General features: G+C 41.1%; 1 protein-coding gene across 2 annotated transcripts in view; it reads right to left on the reverse strand.

Moving 5' to 3' along the window:
• Positions 1-1,321: 1,321 nt before the first annotated feature.
• Dennd1b (DENN domain containing 1B) overlaps positions 1,322-16,229 on the reverse strand; it is a 219,589-nt gene continuing 204,681 nt past the window's right edge. For both annotated transcript variants that reach the window (XM_028889858.2, XM_028889857.2), the window contains 3 exons: positions 9,690-9,766; positions 8,002-8,218; positions 1,322-7,260 (listed from right to left, as the gene is read on the reverse strand). In XM_028889858.2, coding sequence (XP_028745691.1) covers positions 6,724-7,260; positions 8,002-8,218; positions 9,690-9,766 — 831 coding nt within the window. In that variant the 3' untranslated portion in view covers positions 1,322-6,723. The remainder of the gene's footprint in view (positions 7,261-8,001; positions 8,219-9,689; positions 9,767-16,229) is intronic.

Genomic DNA, 16,229 nt, shown 5'->3' on the forward strand with positions numbered 1-16,229 from the left:
TTCCACTATCTTACTTCCTGGGATTAAAGGCATGTGTGCTTCCCAAGCAAAGGCATGAGATCTCAAGTGTTAGGATTAAAGGTGTGTGCCACCATGCTTGGCTCTGTTCCCAGTGTGGCCTTGACAGACAGATCTGTCTCTTGAGTGATAGGATTTAGGGTATGTGCTATCACTGTCCAGCCTCTATGTCTAATCTAGTGGCTGGCTCTGTCCTCTAATCCTCAGATAAGTTTTATTGGGGTGCACAATATATCACCACACTTTCATTTATATGCAATGACAATGAAGACCTATAGACTGTATGACCATATAAAGACACCATTAAGCACTGAGACTTAACTTGCCAAATAGCCAGGGAAAACAACAGTCACCAGCAGCTGGAAGAATTTCAGGGTTGCAAGCAAAGTTCTTTCCCTCTCAGAATTTTCCTTTCTATGTTGAAACGAGAGAAGTTCTACATATGGTTCCTGGAAATTCTGAGCTCAAAGGGAAACGTGCTTACATTCACACAAATTTCACCTCTGCCCTGTTGGTAGACCCATCACCGGTCTCAGATGAGAAATTCATCTTCCTGTTCCTGGAACTCTGCTCATAAACATTTCTATTTCACCTCTTTCCTAGATCAACAAAATTTAGGTGCCCTTCTCTGAGGACCTGGTGGCTTGGGAGGCTTTAAAGCCTGTGAGGGTCTTCCTGATTGCTAACCTGGTGAGAAATGCCCAGCTCTGCAAGGCATCTAAGGTGTGCCTGTGAGAGCATTTCCACAAACATAACACAAACAACAGAACTGTCATAACAACTCTGATTTAATCCCTTGAATTCAAATTTTGAATAGATTATTGGGAGACAGAAGCAGCAAAGTGGAGAGTTTGGGGAGGAAATAGGTCACTGGGGTGCATCTTGGGGTTATATTTTGCATTGGTCCTTTTCTGCCACTACTATTCTGTGCTCTTTGGCCTGGGGTGAAGAGCCCCCACCTTTTACTCCCACCATTATGACACTGCCTTATCACAGATCAAGATTCAACATAGCAGAGGACTACAGACTGAAATCCCTGAACCCATGAGCTAAAGGAAACCTGTCATTTCATCCTTTCAAGTCATTACGTCAGTCACTTTGCCACAGCAATAAGAAGGCTAATAAACAGTTCATAACAGAACAGGTACCACTCACACACAACCATCAGAATGAACGAGGCTCTCGTTTACACTGCAGCAGTTAAGGATTGAAGATGGAGACCAGTGGGTCCTCAGAGCCTGTTCTCCTGTAACAGTATAGAGGACAACTAGCAAGTCAGAAGAGTCATCACTGCCACACAATGTTCGATTGCGACCAATTTTATTTTCAACTACATTGTTGGGTACTGTATGGCAATGCAGAGTTCATTCAACATTTAATTTTGCATATTTAAAAAAATTCACAAAGCAATACTTTTATACAGAGCATCTTCCCAATAGTAGTCAAGTTTAGAGATGACATACTGTAGCCTCAAGGGCAAAAGAACAACGAAGCACACCTCAATGCTCAGTGGGTTTTTTTTTTTTTTGTTGTTGTTGTTATTTTCCTTTTTTAAAATACTGGTTACATGTTGAGCCAGCAACTCTTCAGCTAAAACAATGGACACAAACTTTGGAAACATTCAATTCTGTTCATGTAATTGTTGTTATTTTAGGCACAATTAAGTTGTAACTGATTTTAAGTTTTTAATTTTTGGTATATGATTATTAAAGAGTTCTGAATATTACCTATGAAAGCTACTCTATCTAAAACATGGTGATTTAACACAGGTAATGCACCCAATGTGCACAATGTAGTTGATTTACTCTATCCTAAACATCATATGGTCAGAGGGGGGACCATGGGTGGTCCTCATGTAAGGACTGAAACAGAAGTTAAAAAGGACTTACAGCTTTGACACATCAAAGAGGTAATCATTTGTGACTATACCATCTAGGTAAAAGACTGCACACCTTCAATTACTTCATTTAACTAAAATGTGTCTTGAAAAACACTGACCCCTGGATCATAAAGCATTCCATTAGCATTGCTGCTCAGTACCTTGTTTTATTTTTGGTATATCTGCATATTGCATCCAGAGTTGCAAATTTCCCACAGTGCTTTCTGCCTCATTCAAGTATAATAAAAGTAGAAATCTATAGAAGCTTTCAGGCTAACCAAACTGTACATCATACAAAAAAATTAATTTACAGTCAAAAAGTATTGGCAATGCCCTTTATAAGCCTCAACAAAGACCCATCAAAAAGGATGTCAGAATCTACATACATGGTTATCACATAAATATACCATTCAGATTCACATGGTGCAAAGCAAGAGTAGCTGTTAACTGTATACACGTAGAATCAGCACTTTGTACCACAACGTTTCTGTGAAAGTAACAGTATTGTCAATACTAATCAAAGGTACATGATTTTCTTATTGCATATTTATTGTGGCTGAGGAAGTTATGATACAATAATGCAATCTCCACAATTATTTTAAATAAACAAAAACACTTCTGCTAACAATAGAAAGAGTAATTTTTTTTTTCTGAAATCACATAGAACATTGCTACATACAGTTTAGGCAAATACTGAAAGACATGACCTTAAGGCATCTGCCAGAAAAGCAGATGTGCATATTTATATGAACTAAATTCTGCAAGAAAAATATTGCACAAAATCATATATTTCAAAATAAAATGTTTGTCTCAATATACATAATTCCCTATTTCTTAATTAAATCATAACATCAACTGGCTGCTGCAAAGCCTTTCTAGTCCTTGAAGCTTTAAGAAACAGACAGTGAAGGACCCTGGGCTGGACATGGGGAAATGCTCAGAAAGAAATGGGTTTTTACAATGGACTACCTACATTACAAGATGCCTGAAGAGAGACTACATTTAGGTGTTCACTTTACATTCCTGAATTTTTATTCTGATTTTCAAATATTGTCTCAGATCCATGAATCCCTGACACCAAACTGTGGAGTTCTCATGAGAAAATTTACTCATGAAAGTATTGAATTTGTCCTGGAAATCTGAGTGGAGAATGAACGGCTGCTGATTTTAAGATGTTCATGGTCATCTGCTGCTGACCAGAAGTCTTCACTTTGCTTACCAAACAAGCATTCCTGGGTCGCACCATTAGATATCAGTGTAGGATACCAACAACAACACTGTCATTCATGGCTTCAACTAAAAAGAACAGGGCTGTTACCAAGTTTTAATGTGAAAATTAAGACTTCCATCAACATGACTGCACCCCAGTCTATAATACCCTAAGTTATTCCTGAACTGGGGAAGTGGATATCCATACTGCAAAAGGACATCACGTCCTGTGGATGGTCAATGCACTTTGCAGTGTCTCCAAATCTGTCCTTTAAAAGTGAGATCTTAGCAGCATTCTAGTAACTCACATAATTACCAGAAAAGTTAATGATTCTGTACTCAGAACATACTTTAAATAACATAGCAGTTCCTAAAAGCAGCCTTGCTGTTGGCTCTTGAGCTAGTACCATCTAAGCAAGTACAATCTAACTCTATTATTATTATTATTATTATTATTATTATTAACATCTGCAGTTCCTTTCCCTTTTAATTGATTCCCCAAGGCTGGGTAATTGTTTCCCCCATACCCTTATATCTTTAGATAATATTAGACCTTTTTCCTAACTGGTACATTGAAGGAGTTATTAATTTTGAATTGGAAAAATAATTATGCCATAATCTGATGTATAAGACAGGCTGCATTAGGTAATCACCAACATATGCCACTTAGCAACATCTTTACTTTAACGAAACTGCAGCTCCCAAATTCATCCTTCTATCTTTAGTTCCCTGAACTGCCAAGGATGCAAAGCTTAAGTGAAACTCAAGACCAGTCGTGGCTTGGCTGAGAGGCACAGGAAACACAAGATGCTGAGGCCAGAGCAATGATTTAATCAAGTCTCATGTAGAAGGAAGCAGCTTCTTTGAAATGTGTATTTGGGAGCTCCAGTTGGTGCTCAGTAGTTAAAAAGACAGAACAAGCAGAAAAATTGACTTTGAACAGCAGAGAACTTAGAAATGTTTGGTTTTGTTTTGGGTAAAGCAAAAAATACCACATTTTTAAAAATTTCAGAACTCAGTCTATTGTCCCTTACTTCTTAATGTATCCACCATAACACTGGGAAGCTGTGTTTACAAGCTGACTCAAGGTTTTAATGGTGTGAAGCACCAACACTTGCTTCCAGGTTTCTGGACAGTTCTCACAATAATGCGTACAATTTTGGTTTTTCTTTCTTACATAAAGTCATTGTTTTGCTTGTTACAGTAAGGCACAGATCACTTTAAAGTATCTTGAGACAGTATTTGTGAGTGGCTAAATGTTTTCAGGTAGCCTAGTGTTACAATGGAGCATCTCACAAGGTGACTCGTGGTAGAGAATTAGGAATCTGTGGCCTCGGGTTTAACAAGGACATGGACTGGAAGCCAGTGCTCTATGCTTCCCTCAGGATGCTGTCACTCTTTAGACAATAAATTCTGAAGTGAAAAAAGTGATCTCACTTCAAAACTCATATTGAAGGCGCTGCGTTCTGTTAAGGAATTACGTAGGAATGACTGCCCAGGAGCGGAATCACCATGCTAACTTCTCTTCCTACTAAGAACAGCTCTTCTGATATGCGGCTTTCCTCGATTATTTCAGTAAACTGGGATTAATGAAGGATATATACAGGCAAAATCTGACAACCTTGAATCATATTATTGTATAAAAAAACTGAGGATTACACATACCTTTCTATGAAGAGCCCATCCTCATAAGGACAAGTTCCATCTTCCACTACAAATGAGTGAATAGTTACCTCAAGTAAAACTATTTCTATTTTGGAATGCAGTCTTAAAACAAATGACCTGCATAAATATTTTAAGCACTATGTTAAGCAAATCTCCTAAAATTTTAGGTGAAATTATATTCTCTAAGTAAACACTTTAGAGTATGGCCTTGTTGAGGTTAAGTGGTCTTGAAACCATTTTTTTTTTTTTCTTTCTAAAAAAGACAGTTTTTGAAAAGCAGTCACCATGTTGTATAAAATAGAGGCCAGGAGGGAACAAATAAACTACCCTACACCACCAGTCTGCCATGAGTGATCTGCATATGTTTTCAGATGTGCTCCAAAGCTGAACAGTAACTGTGAGGGAGGCAGGTTCTATAATGAATTACAAAGGATTTATTCTGATACTCCTCTGCCCTAAATAATTCTCATGTGCCTACCTTCCTTCTTTCCTTCCCTCCCTCCCTCCCTTCCTCCTGCCTGCCTGCAACAGAACAGAAGGTGTGAGGGAACAAGCTTACAGTGGAGAAACCCAGCAGGTGTCCAAAGTCAACACTACGTGGAATGTGCTTGCCCCCCCACACACACTTTAAGACACTGTGAAAATGGCACTTTACTTCTACGATCTTCTCCTTCAAATGTACAATCCCTGCGTAACAATGAGAAAAATAGCAGACAAATTCCAAGAGCTGGCCACGGGGCAAGACATCTGGCCAATATTCCTGAAACTTCCAGAGTCATCAAAACTAAGAAAGTGAAGTGCCAAGGGGCAGAAGAACCCAGCAGACAGGATAACAGAATGTAATCTAGGACTCCGAGGGGACAACGGGGCAGAAAGGGGACATGAGGGACAAGCCCGAGCTCTGAACACCATGTCCAATATTAACACTGGCAAATGCAGCACACTAACAGAAGACACTAGCAACAGCAGAATCAGGGCCCAGGGAGATGGGAACTTAGTACCATCTTCACATTTTTCTATAAATCTAGACCATTTACAACACAAAGTCAATTATTTTAAAAAAGCAAACACAAGGTAAGGCTACGAGCATCTTCATGGCGAATCAGCTACGAGAAGAACAGGACAGTTGCTTCTCTGGACTCTGCAGGGCATCTGGCTTTCTCGAGGTGGACCCCAGTCACCATGGCGTACAGAGACCAAACATTGTCTGAGTGGCTTCTTTGTAAACAGAAGCTTTTAACTTCACATTGTATTTCAGCACTTCATGGATTTCACTGAGTGAAAGGTCAATATACACACTTATACTGTTTGGAAAACATGGCTGCAGTGTCTTTATGAAAGCAAAGTAGTTCCACTACAGAGCATTTAAACTGGAAAAAATGATGAGCTTAATTCTGTGATAGAAAAAGGCATTATTGCTCTGAAAGACAAGATAACTCCTCTTTCAAGTTTTGCATGTAGCATCGCACATGATCTGTATGCTTAACATAACTGGAAGATTAAGGCAATTAGTGGGTTAACTGTTTCATCAGTTTCAGGCTATTTTTTTTTTTTTTTTCATCAGGTTTGACATCAGTTCATGCTCGACCAGATTAGTACAGTAACTACTGGTTATATGTAGGAGTTACATATGCTCACTTAGTTTAAATAAAATGAACGGCATTAAGCACCAAATACTGGGAAAGCTTATGTTCCAAACACACTTTCAGCCTATATACAAATTAGTACCTGATTTAACAGCACAGTAGAATTCATTTTATGCCAGAAAACCAATGGATAACACAGCTCCATGAGATGAACAGATGGGGAAACATTCCAAAGGAAAACACTTAAACAGTAGTAAGAGTTTTCATTCCTATGAGTGATTCTGTTTACTGTATGCATCACAGGGAATTAATTCCACATGTCTCTGGAGAAGCCAAGAGGCAAGTGACTGACCCTTTACTGGTAGCTTAAGTTTGGTTTGCACTCCTCTTTTCTTCTGAAATGTTGGGACCTTGTTGGAAGTCACATGACATGTGGCACAACGACACTACTTCTTGGAGCAGTCCACCATCTTCTGAAGGCTCCTTATGCTCTTTCCCTGCCTTCTCCCAGGGAACGAAAGTAGACTGGCGGCTGCCGAGGCTGGGTACCAGCAGATGCTCTGAAGCCTGGCTTCGTGTCTCCTCCAGCTCTGCTTCTCTTTCCCCTATCTGAGATGCAGCCTTGGGGGAAGCTGGCCGCAAACCCAATCCTGAAGTAGAAACTGGCTTGTCCCCCACAGTGGGGCCACTCATCCTGTCAGCACAGGGGGGCTTTTCACTGTTCTCCTCTTTCAGGATAAACAGAGAGTCTGTCAACCCACTAGAGGAAACTCTTTTCCTGGGGGATGGAGGGAGATGCTTGCCATGGAGGGCACTGTCGTCCTGCCCAAGATTCCACTCTCCTTGATCACCAGAAGCACATAGTAGGGCCAGGTTATTCTCACTGGGAGTGTTGGACTTGTTCTGCAAAGGGAAATAACAACTTCAGAAATAAAGGAAATAAACAACTGTTTATAAATTACAGTGGTTTTCCAGTAACTTGATTTCTCCTATGTTTCAGCCAGAAAGGTGAGCACTGGGCAGAGGGGCGCACTGGTTGAAATCTGACAATTCTTGCCAGTTCCATGAGCAGGCATGGAGGCGAGTGGGTAAGGACATGAGAAACTCTGGTTTCTATGTGTTTAAACTGTCACCTGTCACATTCAAGCTGTACACACAATTAACACAAACCTTTAGGTTCTCTGCAGTCAGAATGGGGTCCTCTCATGTACTTCTACCTCACAGTTTTTAAAAGCACTTAACTCATTACATTTAAAACTGTTCACTTTTGAGGCAAGAAAATAGAAAAAACAAAGATTTTAACAGACATATTCATTACAGTTTTTCTTCAAGTCTCTGGGATTTTTTTAAAGTAGGGATATTTCACATAAAAAGTCTTCACAAGGATGAGCACAGAGAAGGGAATATGGCTGGAAGAGGACTCCGGCTAGCAGCACCCACCCACTACAACAGTCGGTGAATAGGGGCAGTGAACACTGGGGCAATTTTAGTAGCAGAAGCAATTCATAAGGATGAAATTTTTACCTTTCAAAATAGTTTGAAATTTGTGTACCTTCCTACCGAGAGGTTAAATGCTTCTATAAACTAAGGTCAGGCGAAAGGGCAAGTGTTTTCACAGAACTCTGTAAGTTAAACTCAACTGACCGTAGGTTTGTAATCAATGTCATCCATGGATCTGAAGAAATCCAGGCTCTTGGCAGCTGCCAGCTTGCCCTGGTCGGAGCTGTGTGTGCTCAGCGTGTCCAGGATCTCTCCCAGCAAGTCCATCTCACCCGAGTAAGGGGCCTTCACTGGTGCTTCCACCGAGTCGTCACTTTCGTAGAAATACACAGATGTTTCTTCACCATCTTCAGAAGACACCCTGGAGGGAGACACAAGGTGCAGCAGCATTTACCCACACAGCGGGGTCTGACTTCATTCACTGTTTCAATTCAGAACGACACCGTCAGAACTGAAGGGGAAGGGTGCAAGCTCTCAACCCCAGCACTCTGCAGGCTGAGGCAGGAGGACTACAGAGGAAGACAGGAAAAGAAAGGGGAGAGGGGAGAGGTGGGGGGCGGACAAAGGGGAAGTAGAGGAAAGACAAACGGAAAAGAAAGGAGAAAATGAGGAAGGAAAAGAGGAGAAAAAGAGGAAAGGAAGAAAAAGGAGGAGGGGAGAGGAGGAGAGGTTTGAGGACAGGGAGGGACAAAGAACAGAAACAAAAATTTATAATTAGTCCATGGCCAACCTCATGGGAGTCCACAGAGGCTATTTAGTGAGAACTGACTCAGGGTCAGAGAAGCTGAGCTTGCTTTACCCAGCAGGGCTGCATAAGGGGATGATTGGACCACGGGCATGGTTAGCAGGTGTTTGGAAGGGTCTACACTTGGCTGTATGGTGTGCTTTGATCTTGCAAGGGAGGTCTTTTGCCTCTCCCCTTGGCATACTACAAAAAGCATATTACAAAAAGTTTGGATAAACTTCCAGGCTGTTGGGTATTGATCCAGGCCCTCCCGAAGCTATCCTGTGTTTCTGTCTTTGTTCTCGTCCTCTAGGTCTCTCTATCTGATATTTTCTTATCCCTCTCTCCTCCATCTAAGAACCCTTCAAAAGGTGGGAGCTGGACTCCCACACAAACTCTCTACAGTTATGCATGTATCTATTTCAAATACTGAAAAAACTTGGGTACATGCATTAGGAGCAAATCAATACAAAGCCATGACTCAGTGAAGCCAGACTTCTCATCAGTCTCATTCTAGGGCATTTGGGAATTTACTAGAAACATTAGATTGAACACCAAGAAAGTTTGCAACATTCCAAGGTTACTTTTCATATTTTAGATGGTTTTTCTTTTCTTATATTATGAAGGAAAACAAATACTCTCTTATATAGACAGATTTATTTCATGTGGAGAATGTCCATTTTATTACTATATATTCTAAAATTGCTAAAAACTGAAGCTTATATAATTTCCCTATTTTGTATTAAGTAACACAGTTCCACATTTCTCTCCTGGGATGGAACCTTAGGCCCTCCCTCAGCTCAGTTTCCTTCACAAAGACGGTTACCACTGTCACCTGCTCCTCTCAGTGTGGGGTGAGGACTTGTGCTCACCTGGCCCACCACTTCCACTCCTTGGCCACTAGAGATATCTCTGCTCCCCAAGAACACGACATCTCAAGTCGATCTCACCTGGCCCTCTCCAGGCCCCACTCTGCATAGCACTGCAAGGAGCCCCATTTTGGTTTGTTGATGAACATTGTGAGGGAGCAAACCCCGAATTTTAGTAGTGCCAAAACTCCTGCCAGGGAGCCACACCACTAGACAGGGCAACCCTGGGCTGGACTCACTTGCTTGCTCGCTCAATGTCATCGTCATCATCATACAGGGTACCATCGAGGCTCTTATGAGGCCTTCTCAAGTGTGCCTGGAGAACAAAATTGACATTAAATCGAGTTACTGTTTTAAAATATGTCTCCTTAATAATTTCAAAAGGACAGTGTGATTTTATAAGAAATACTTATAAAAGAAATATGCTTCCCAAACTCTTGAATGTCATCCATTAGCCTGACTAACTAGAACAAGGAGAAATAGAGGTAAAGTAGTATTAAAAGAAAGAAAAAACTCAACCCTTCTAGCTCCTTAAGTAATAACTGGAAATAGATACACACATGGACAGTCACAGTTTCTGATGCCAGCATGTCTGATTTAGTATCAGTCATACATCTACAATGCAGCTATCACACAATTTTAAGAACTACCAAGAGTTGTCAATTTTATTACCGTACCACATCCCCCACAATTCCTATGTGATTTAGAGAGTGCTTTCAGTTCTAAATGTTTATATAAAACTCCAGGTGGATTGTAATGCCACACAAATGTAGGCTCTGGCTCTGCAGTGCTTCTGGAGTGCCTGGGTCCGAATTCCTGCATTTGTAACAAGTACTTAGGTGACATCAGTGCTGAGTTGAGGAACCCACTCTGAAGAACAAGATCTTCACAGTAAAGCTTACCATTTGCACCTGAAGATACTGTATTATGTATATATTAGATGTTCTAAAATATGAAATGTTTATGTTGATTGGTTAATTTGTTTGTATGTACATGCATGTCACAGTAAACATGTGGAAATCTGAGGACACCTTGTGGGAGCTTGTTCTGTCCTTCTACCAAGTAGGTTCTCGGAATCGAACTCAGATCACCAGGCTTGGCAGCCTTTACCTGCTGAGCTGTCTTGCCAGTCCTAGCTATGTGTTTTTAACCAATACTTGTTTTTCAAGATTTACTTTATCTTGTGCGTATGAGTGTTTGTCTGTATGTATATGCACCACTGCATGCCTGGTGCCTACAGATGTCAGAAGAGGGTGTCAGATCCCTGGGACCTGGAGTTATGGACTGTTGTGAGCCACCATGAAGTTTTGGGGATCTGAATCTAATCCTCCATGAAAGCATGAAGTGCTTTTACCTGCTGAACCACCGTTCCGGCTTGAAGATTTCTTTTTAACACAACCTAACAGTTGTGACATCTACAAGTCAACCATTATTCCTCAATCTTTTCCATCATACAGGCCATATCCACAGTCCCTATTTTGTGGTCAGATTAACAAAAGTCAGTTTTGGTTGTGGTTGACATGTCTCCAGTTTCCTGAAGGGCTGGCTCTCTGTCCCCAACTTTATTTTGGGCCAACTATGCCTTAGACCATGTTATTCCACCTCATTTCCTGGAAACTGGCAGTGATGTGGAGGCTTACATTCCATTTCTGGCTAACTGATATTTGTTTCTGGCAAGCATAAGCCATGGTGGTGATGTGCATTCTTATAGTGTATACTGGTAGGCACGTCATGTTCAATTCTGATAACTCTAAGACATGGCTTCGGGTGTGGCTGGCTTGTCCATTCATTTCAAAGTACCTCCCCAAGTTTTCACTTGATGGTCCATTCACCTATCATAACCACTGCCGGGTCCATTTCTCACTAGGGGTTGTGTAATTATTATTTTATGGAGTATTCCTTTTCTATTTGTTGGCACTTTATAAAGAACTTTATTATTTAGCACTATACCAACATACAATGTAGACCAAAACAAAACAAAACAACAACAACAACAACAACAAAGCAGAGTAAGTTGCTGCTCTGCTCCTTTATTTCCAGAGTAATGAGCCACTGCCCCAGAGGTCTCTAAAGGTTATTTTAATATTGTCATGGCCTGTACATACTTGGTACATTTTAAACCACCACAGTCATTACTGGTGTTCAAAATATCCCATATTTGAATTTTGACTTAAAAAGTCCTTATCTTCAAGACACATATCTTAAGATAGTTACAGGTTAAAAGATACAGTGTTGGGTTTTTCCTTGAAAATAATCTGGTACAGGGTGACTAGCCTTGAGCTCATCAATGCTGAAACTATAAGGATTATCTGAGAACTTCTAAAATGTTCTTTTTATTATTACACATGTCTGAAATGTTTCAAATGTAAGCTTTGCAATTTTTAAGCCATCTGCCCTTTGACCCTTTGAAGCTGACTCATGTCTTTTCTGACATGACCTCAGAAAATAACTTTGGATTCTCCAAGTGGACAATGACATTCAAAGGCTGAAACTTGGTGTCATGGTGCTCAAAACCACGCACCATCCTTCTGGGTGGTGAATGGTAACTTTGAATCTGGAAGCCTCAGCCACACCCCCTAAAGACGGAACTTCCTGTCTTCATGTTTAATCCCCAGCCCACAGCAGTCTCCGTTTGTTGCACTACAGAATAAGTCAGTCTCTGGGTCCTCTGAACTGAGCCCACTTGCTCACTCTTGGTGCCAACGCTCCTAAAAGGCAGCACACACAGAATAAGTACCTGTGACTTGTGATCTGGAAATGTCTAACAATAAACCTGACAGTCTGTCCAGAGATGCTTGCTAGTTTGTCCAAGTCACACACATCATCCAAAGCAGGAACAGCAACAACAAAGGAAATGACGTGGTCTACTGCCCAGCAGGTCCTGGTTACACCAGGACGCTCTAAACCCGGAGCTGCCTGCAGGGATCACAGCTCTCGAGTATTTCACTCCTTGCATAATCTGTGTAACACTGGAGTAATGACAGGAGCTTCAATAGAAAATCTGAGTATATTTCCCATTTCCTACCTAGACAGGCCGCTATCAGTTTCCATAGGGATGTTATTAACGAGTGCACTTTACAAAAGTTATTCACAAAGAATTTTAGCAACACATAAAACTAATTAATAACCATTTTCCTCTTTGTGGCTCTTGATCTATGTCCGGTGAAGACACTATAGCTATCACTGGCCCTCAGTGTCAGCTCTCCTGTGCTTCTGGCTGTCTACATGCTGTCCTTGGCTTCCCCCATGATAGACTGTTACCTGTAAGTGGAAATAAATCCTCGGCTCCCCAAGTTGCTTTTGGTTTATCACAGCAACTAAAATTAAACACTTAATTAGCTCAATAAAATATGCCAGGATTTTATTCTTTAATATAGGCTTATCCTTTGGAATATGCAGTTGATATTTTCTGAACAAATGAACATCTGTGTATATATAGTAGGGAGGTTCTTATCTTAGTTAGGGTTAATATTTCTGTGATGAAACACCATAACCAAAGCAACTTGGGAGGAAAGGGTTTATTTGGCTTACACTTCCATATTTCTGTTCACCACTGAAGGAAGTCAGGACAGGAACTCAAGCAGGACAGGAACCTGGAAGCAGGAGCTGATGCAGAAGCCATGAAGGAGTGCTGCTTACTGGCTTAGTTCCTCATGGCTTGCTCAGCCTGCTGTCTTAATAGCAACCAGGACCACCAGCCCAGGGATGGCACCACCCACCATGGGTTGGCCTCCAATCAGCACTAATTACTAACTGCTTTACAGGCTTGCTTGCAGCCTGATCTTAGGGAGGCATTCTCTTAACTGAAGTTCCCCCCTTTCAGGAGAGTTTAGTGTGTGTCAGGCTGACATAAAACCATCCAGCACAGTTCTGTTGAGTATTTAACTGGCTGACTCTAGTTTCTTCACTGTTCATGAAGGCATTAATGCCCATCCACTCCCTCGATGGAGATTAAAGACCTATCTTTCTGTGGCTGGGATTAGGCTACACGCTGGGGCATAACACTGAGCAAGAACAGGGCTCTGGGTCCTTGGGGACGTTCGTCTAGTAAACACAAACTAAACCAAATCTAATAATCACACCGATAAGCATAAAAGGTGTGACTCAAACTAGCTTCCCCTATGCTATCAATGCCACGAAAGCACTTAATAAGAACTGACCTAATCCGAGAACAAAAAGGAACCTTTCCCCTGGGCTCTGAAAGGTCACAGGTGTAAAGCAGCTCACAAAAAAGCGGTAAACACACACACACACACACACACACACACACACACACACACACACACACACACACACACACCCCAAGTCCCTCAGTTGGGACAAGCAGGGCAAAGGTGAGAAAGTGCATGGTGACTTCTGGTTTGCTGTCCTAAGAACTTGCTGTGGTACTCATGCTGCTTTCTGGGGCCATTAAAACTTGCAGTTACCCTTTTGCTCACTAGGTGGCACACACATACTGAAAAGACAGCGGGATACATGGAACTCCTGGGGTTACCTAGAGGCCCGATAGCTTCAGCAGGGAAATGTGGGAGATGAGAACATGGGCAACGGTGGTAGGAAAGAGCCAACGCCAGATTCACAGTCCCAGATAGTGTAAAGCAACAGAAAGCCATTGACTCAAATATTTTTAAATACTCAAATATTATTAGAAGTTGGTACTGTGCACTGGCTCTTCAAGTTAAGGCAGTAGATATAACTGTTTTTGTTTTCAGTTCTTAGCATTTCTTCATCTCTAAACATATAGTATGAACCAACTTAGGCATTTTACTGTTTCCATAGCACATATACAATAAATGAAAAAAATATTTTCTCTACATGAGGAGTATACCTACTGCAATCAAGAAATATACTTACTGCAAATACAACACTAGTCATTTCAAAGTTACATATAGGTGGGCCATATCTCTCCTAGGATCCAAGTGCCATCCCTTTGGGATATAAAAAATAAATATTTATATCCCTTTGGGATATAAAAAATAAATATTTATATCCCTTTGGGATATAAAAAATAAATATTTATATCCCTTTGGGATATAAAATAGGGGCTGGATGGCTTAGTGGTTAGGAGCATGCATTGTTCTTACAGAGGATCAGAGTTTAGTTCCCAGTACCCATGCTGGGTGGCTCAGAACTACCAGTAATTCTAGAGGCAACTGATGCTTACGGCCTCCTTCACATAGCCACACACAGAGAGATGCACACATACACATAATTAAGAATAGAAAAAAAATTTTTGAAAAGAATATAAAGCAGTCAAAGCTTCTATTGCTTAGAAACAAATAAAAATGAGACTCAGAACTGAACATCACAAATCTTAATCAAACCACTGCTTTCTGAACACATATAATTGTAAAATACAATTTTGCTTCTGTGAAAATATAAAGTACATATTTAGTGTATGTGAAAATTCAGAGTCAGCATTCCTATGAGGGCTACTTGCTATGACTGGGGGAAGATGTTAAAATCCTGAAGAAGAAAGTATCAATATGGAATGAAAACCGTTAGTGGTTCTCTTCTGAAGCTGACCCCAGAGGGAGAATGAAATAAAGAAATGGATGAAGACTGGAAATGGAAGAAAACATTCAATCTCACAGAGGAAGACTAAGTCACAAGACCACAGAAGTGAATGTTTGAAGAGAATTCAGGAAGCACATTTAGTCCAGCTGTAACAGCACGCTAAGCTCAACCTTCTCTGTAATGCCTTCTGGAAAGCATCCTAGACTGTAAAATGGCCCAAACCCAAGAGCCTGCCTGGTAAGCTTGCAGTTACCCTTGCGATCGCTAGATGGCAAACAATGCTAATAAGGCTAAATGCAGCTTGAACTGAAATCTTGAAGAGGTGGGGGATGGGGGGAGAACTTGGAGGGATAGGATGAATATAAGCAGATGAAACAGAAAACAACTTATCTGGCCTTGACAGAGTTGAGATTCTGATAACATGTAACATTTCTGAGACAGACACACTAGGAAGCTCAGACTGGCCTTGGCATCACAGCTCTCTCTCTGCCCCCACAGGGCTGGGGTTACAGGTGTGTGCTGCCTTGCCTGGCTTACTACATTGTTTTTTAACATAGCCTACTCTTTTTTAAAGACTTAATTGTCTGTGTATGAGTGTTTGGCCTGCATGTATGTGCATCACCTGTCACCTGGTGCCTGAGGAGGTCAGATGAAGACTTTTGATACCCTAGAACTAGAGTTACAGTGCTATTAACTACTGTATAGTGCCGGGAACAGACCCAGGTCCTCTGCAAGAGCAGCAAGTGTTCTAAACCACTGGGCCATCTCTCCAGCCCCTAAAACTAAGTATGACTTTTGATACTACACCATTTTGGAGTTGAGGCAACCAAAATCCAGAAATACTGTTTTGATGACCCAAAGTCTACAGCAAACACTGGATGTTATGCATAAAATCCATTTGTAGGATAAAAATGCTATAGCACAGAATTATAATGGCAGTGCCTTGAACATGCACAGCAGTTTTACTATATGAAAAGAGCACTAAAACATAGTTTTGAAAACGTTTACAGGTAGTTTAACAGGTAGTAACGTTTACAGTGCAGTTAAAGACTTACTGAAGGTTACTTCAGTGTTAGGCGTTTCTCATACCCTATCTCCTTGACAAGCTTCCTTTACAACGAACTGTGCTGAACGCTTTCCCGGTTTGTATGTGAGGAGAGCAAATGGTCAAGCAGTGACTTGGTAAGTTGTAAATCAAAAAGGGACAGGCCAGGACTCCGACGTAGACTCCACAAAAATTTCTATTATAACCTTGCTGGGCC

This window comes from Peromyscus leucopus, chromosome 15 (assembly GCF_004664715.2).
Source record: "Peromyscus leucopus breed LL Stock chromosome 15, UCI_PerLeu_2.1, whole genome shotgun sequence".
Taxonomy (NCBI): domain Eukaryota; kingdom Metazoa; phylum Chordata; class Mammalia; order Rodentia; family Cricetidae; genus Peromyscus; species Peromyscus leucopus.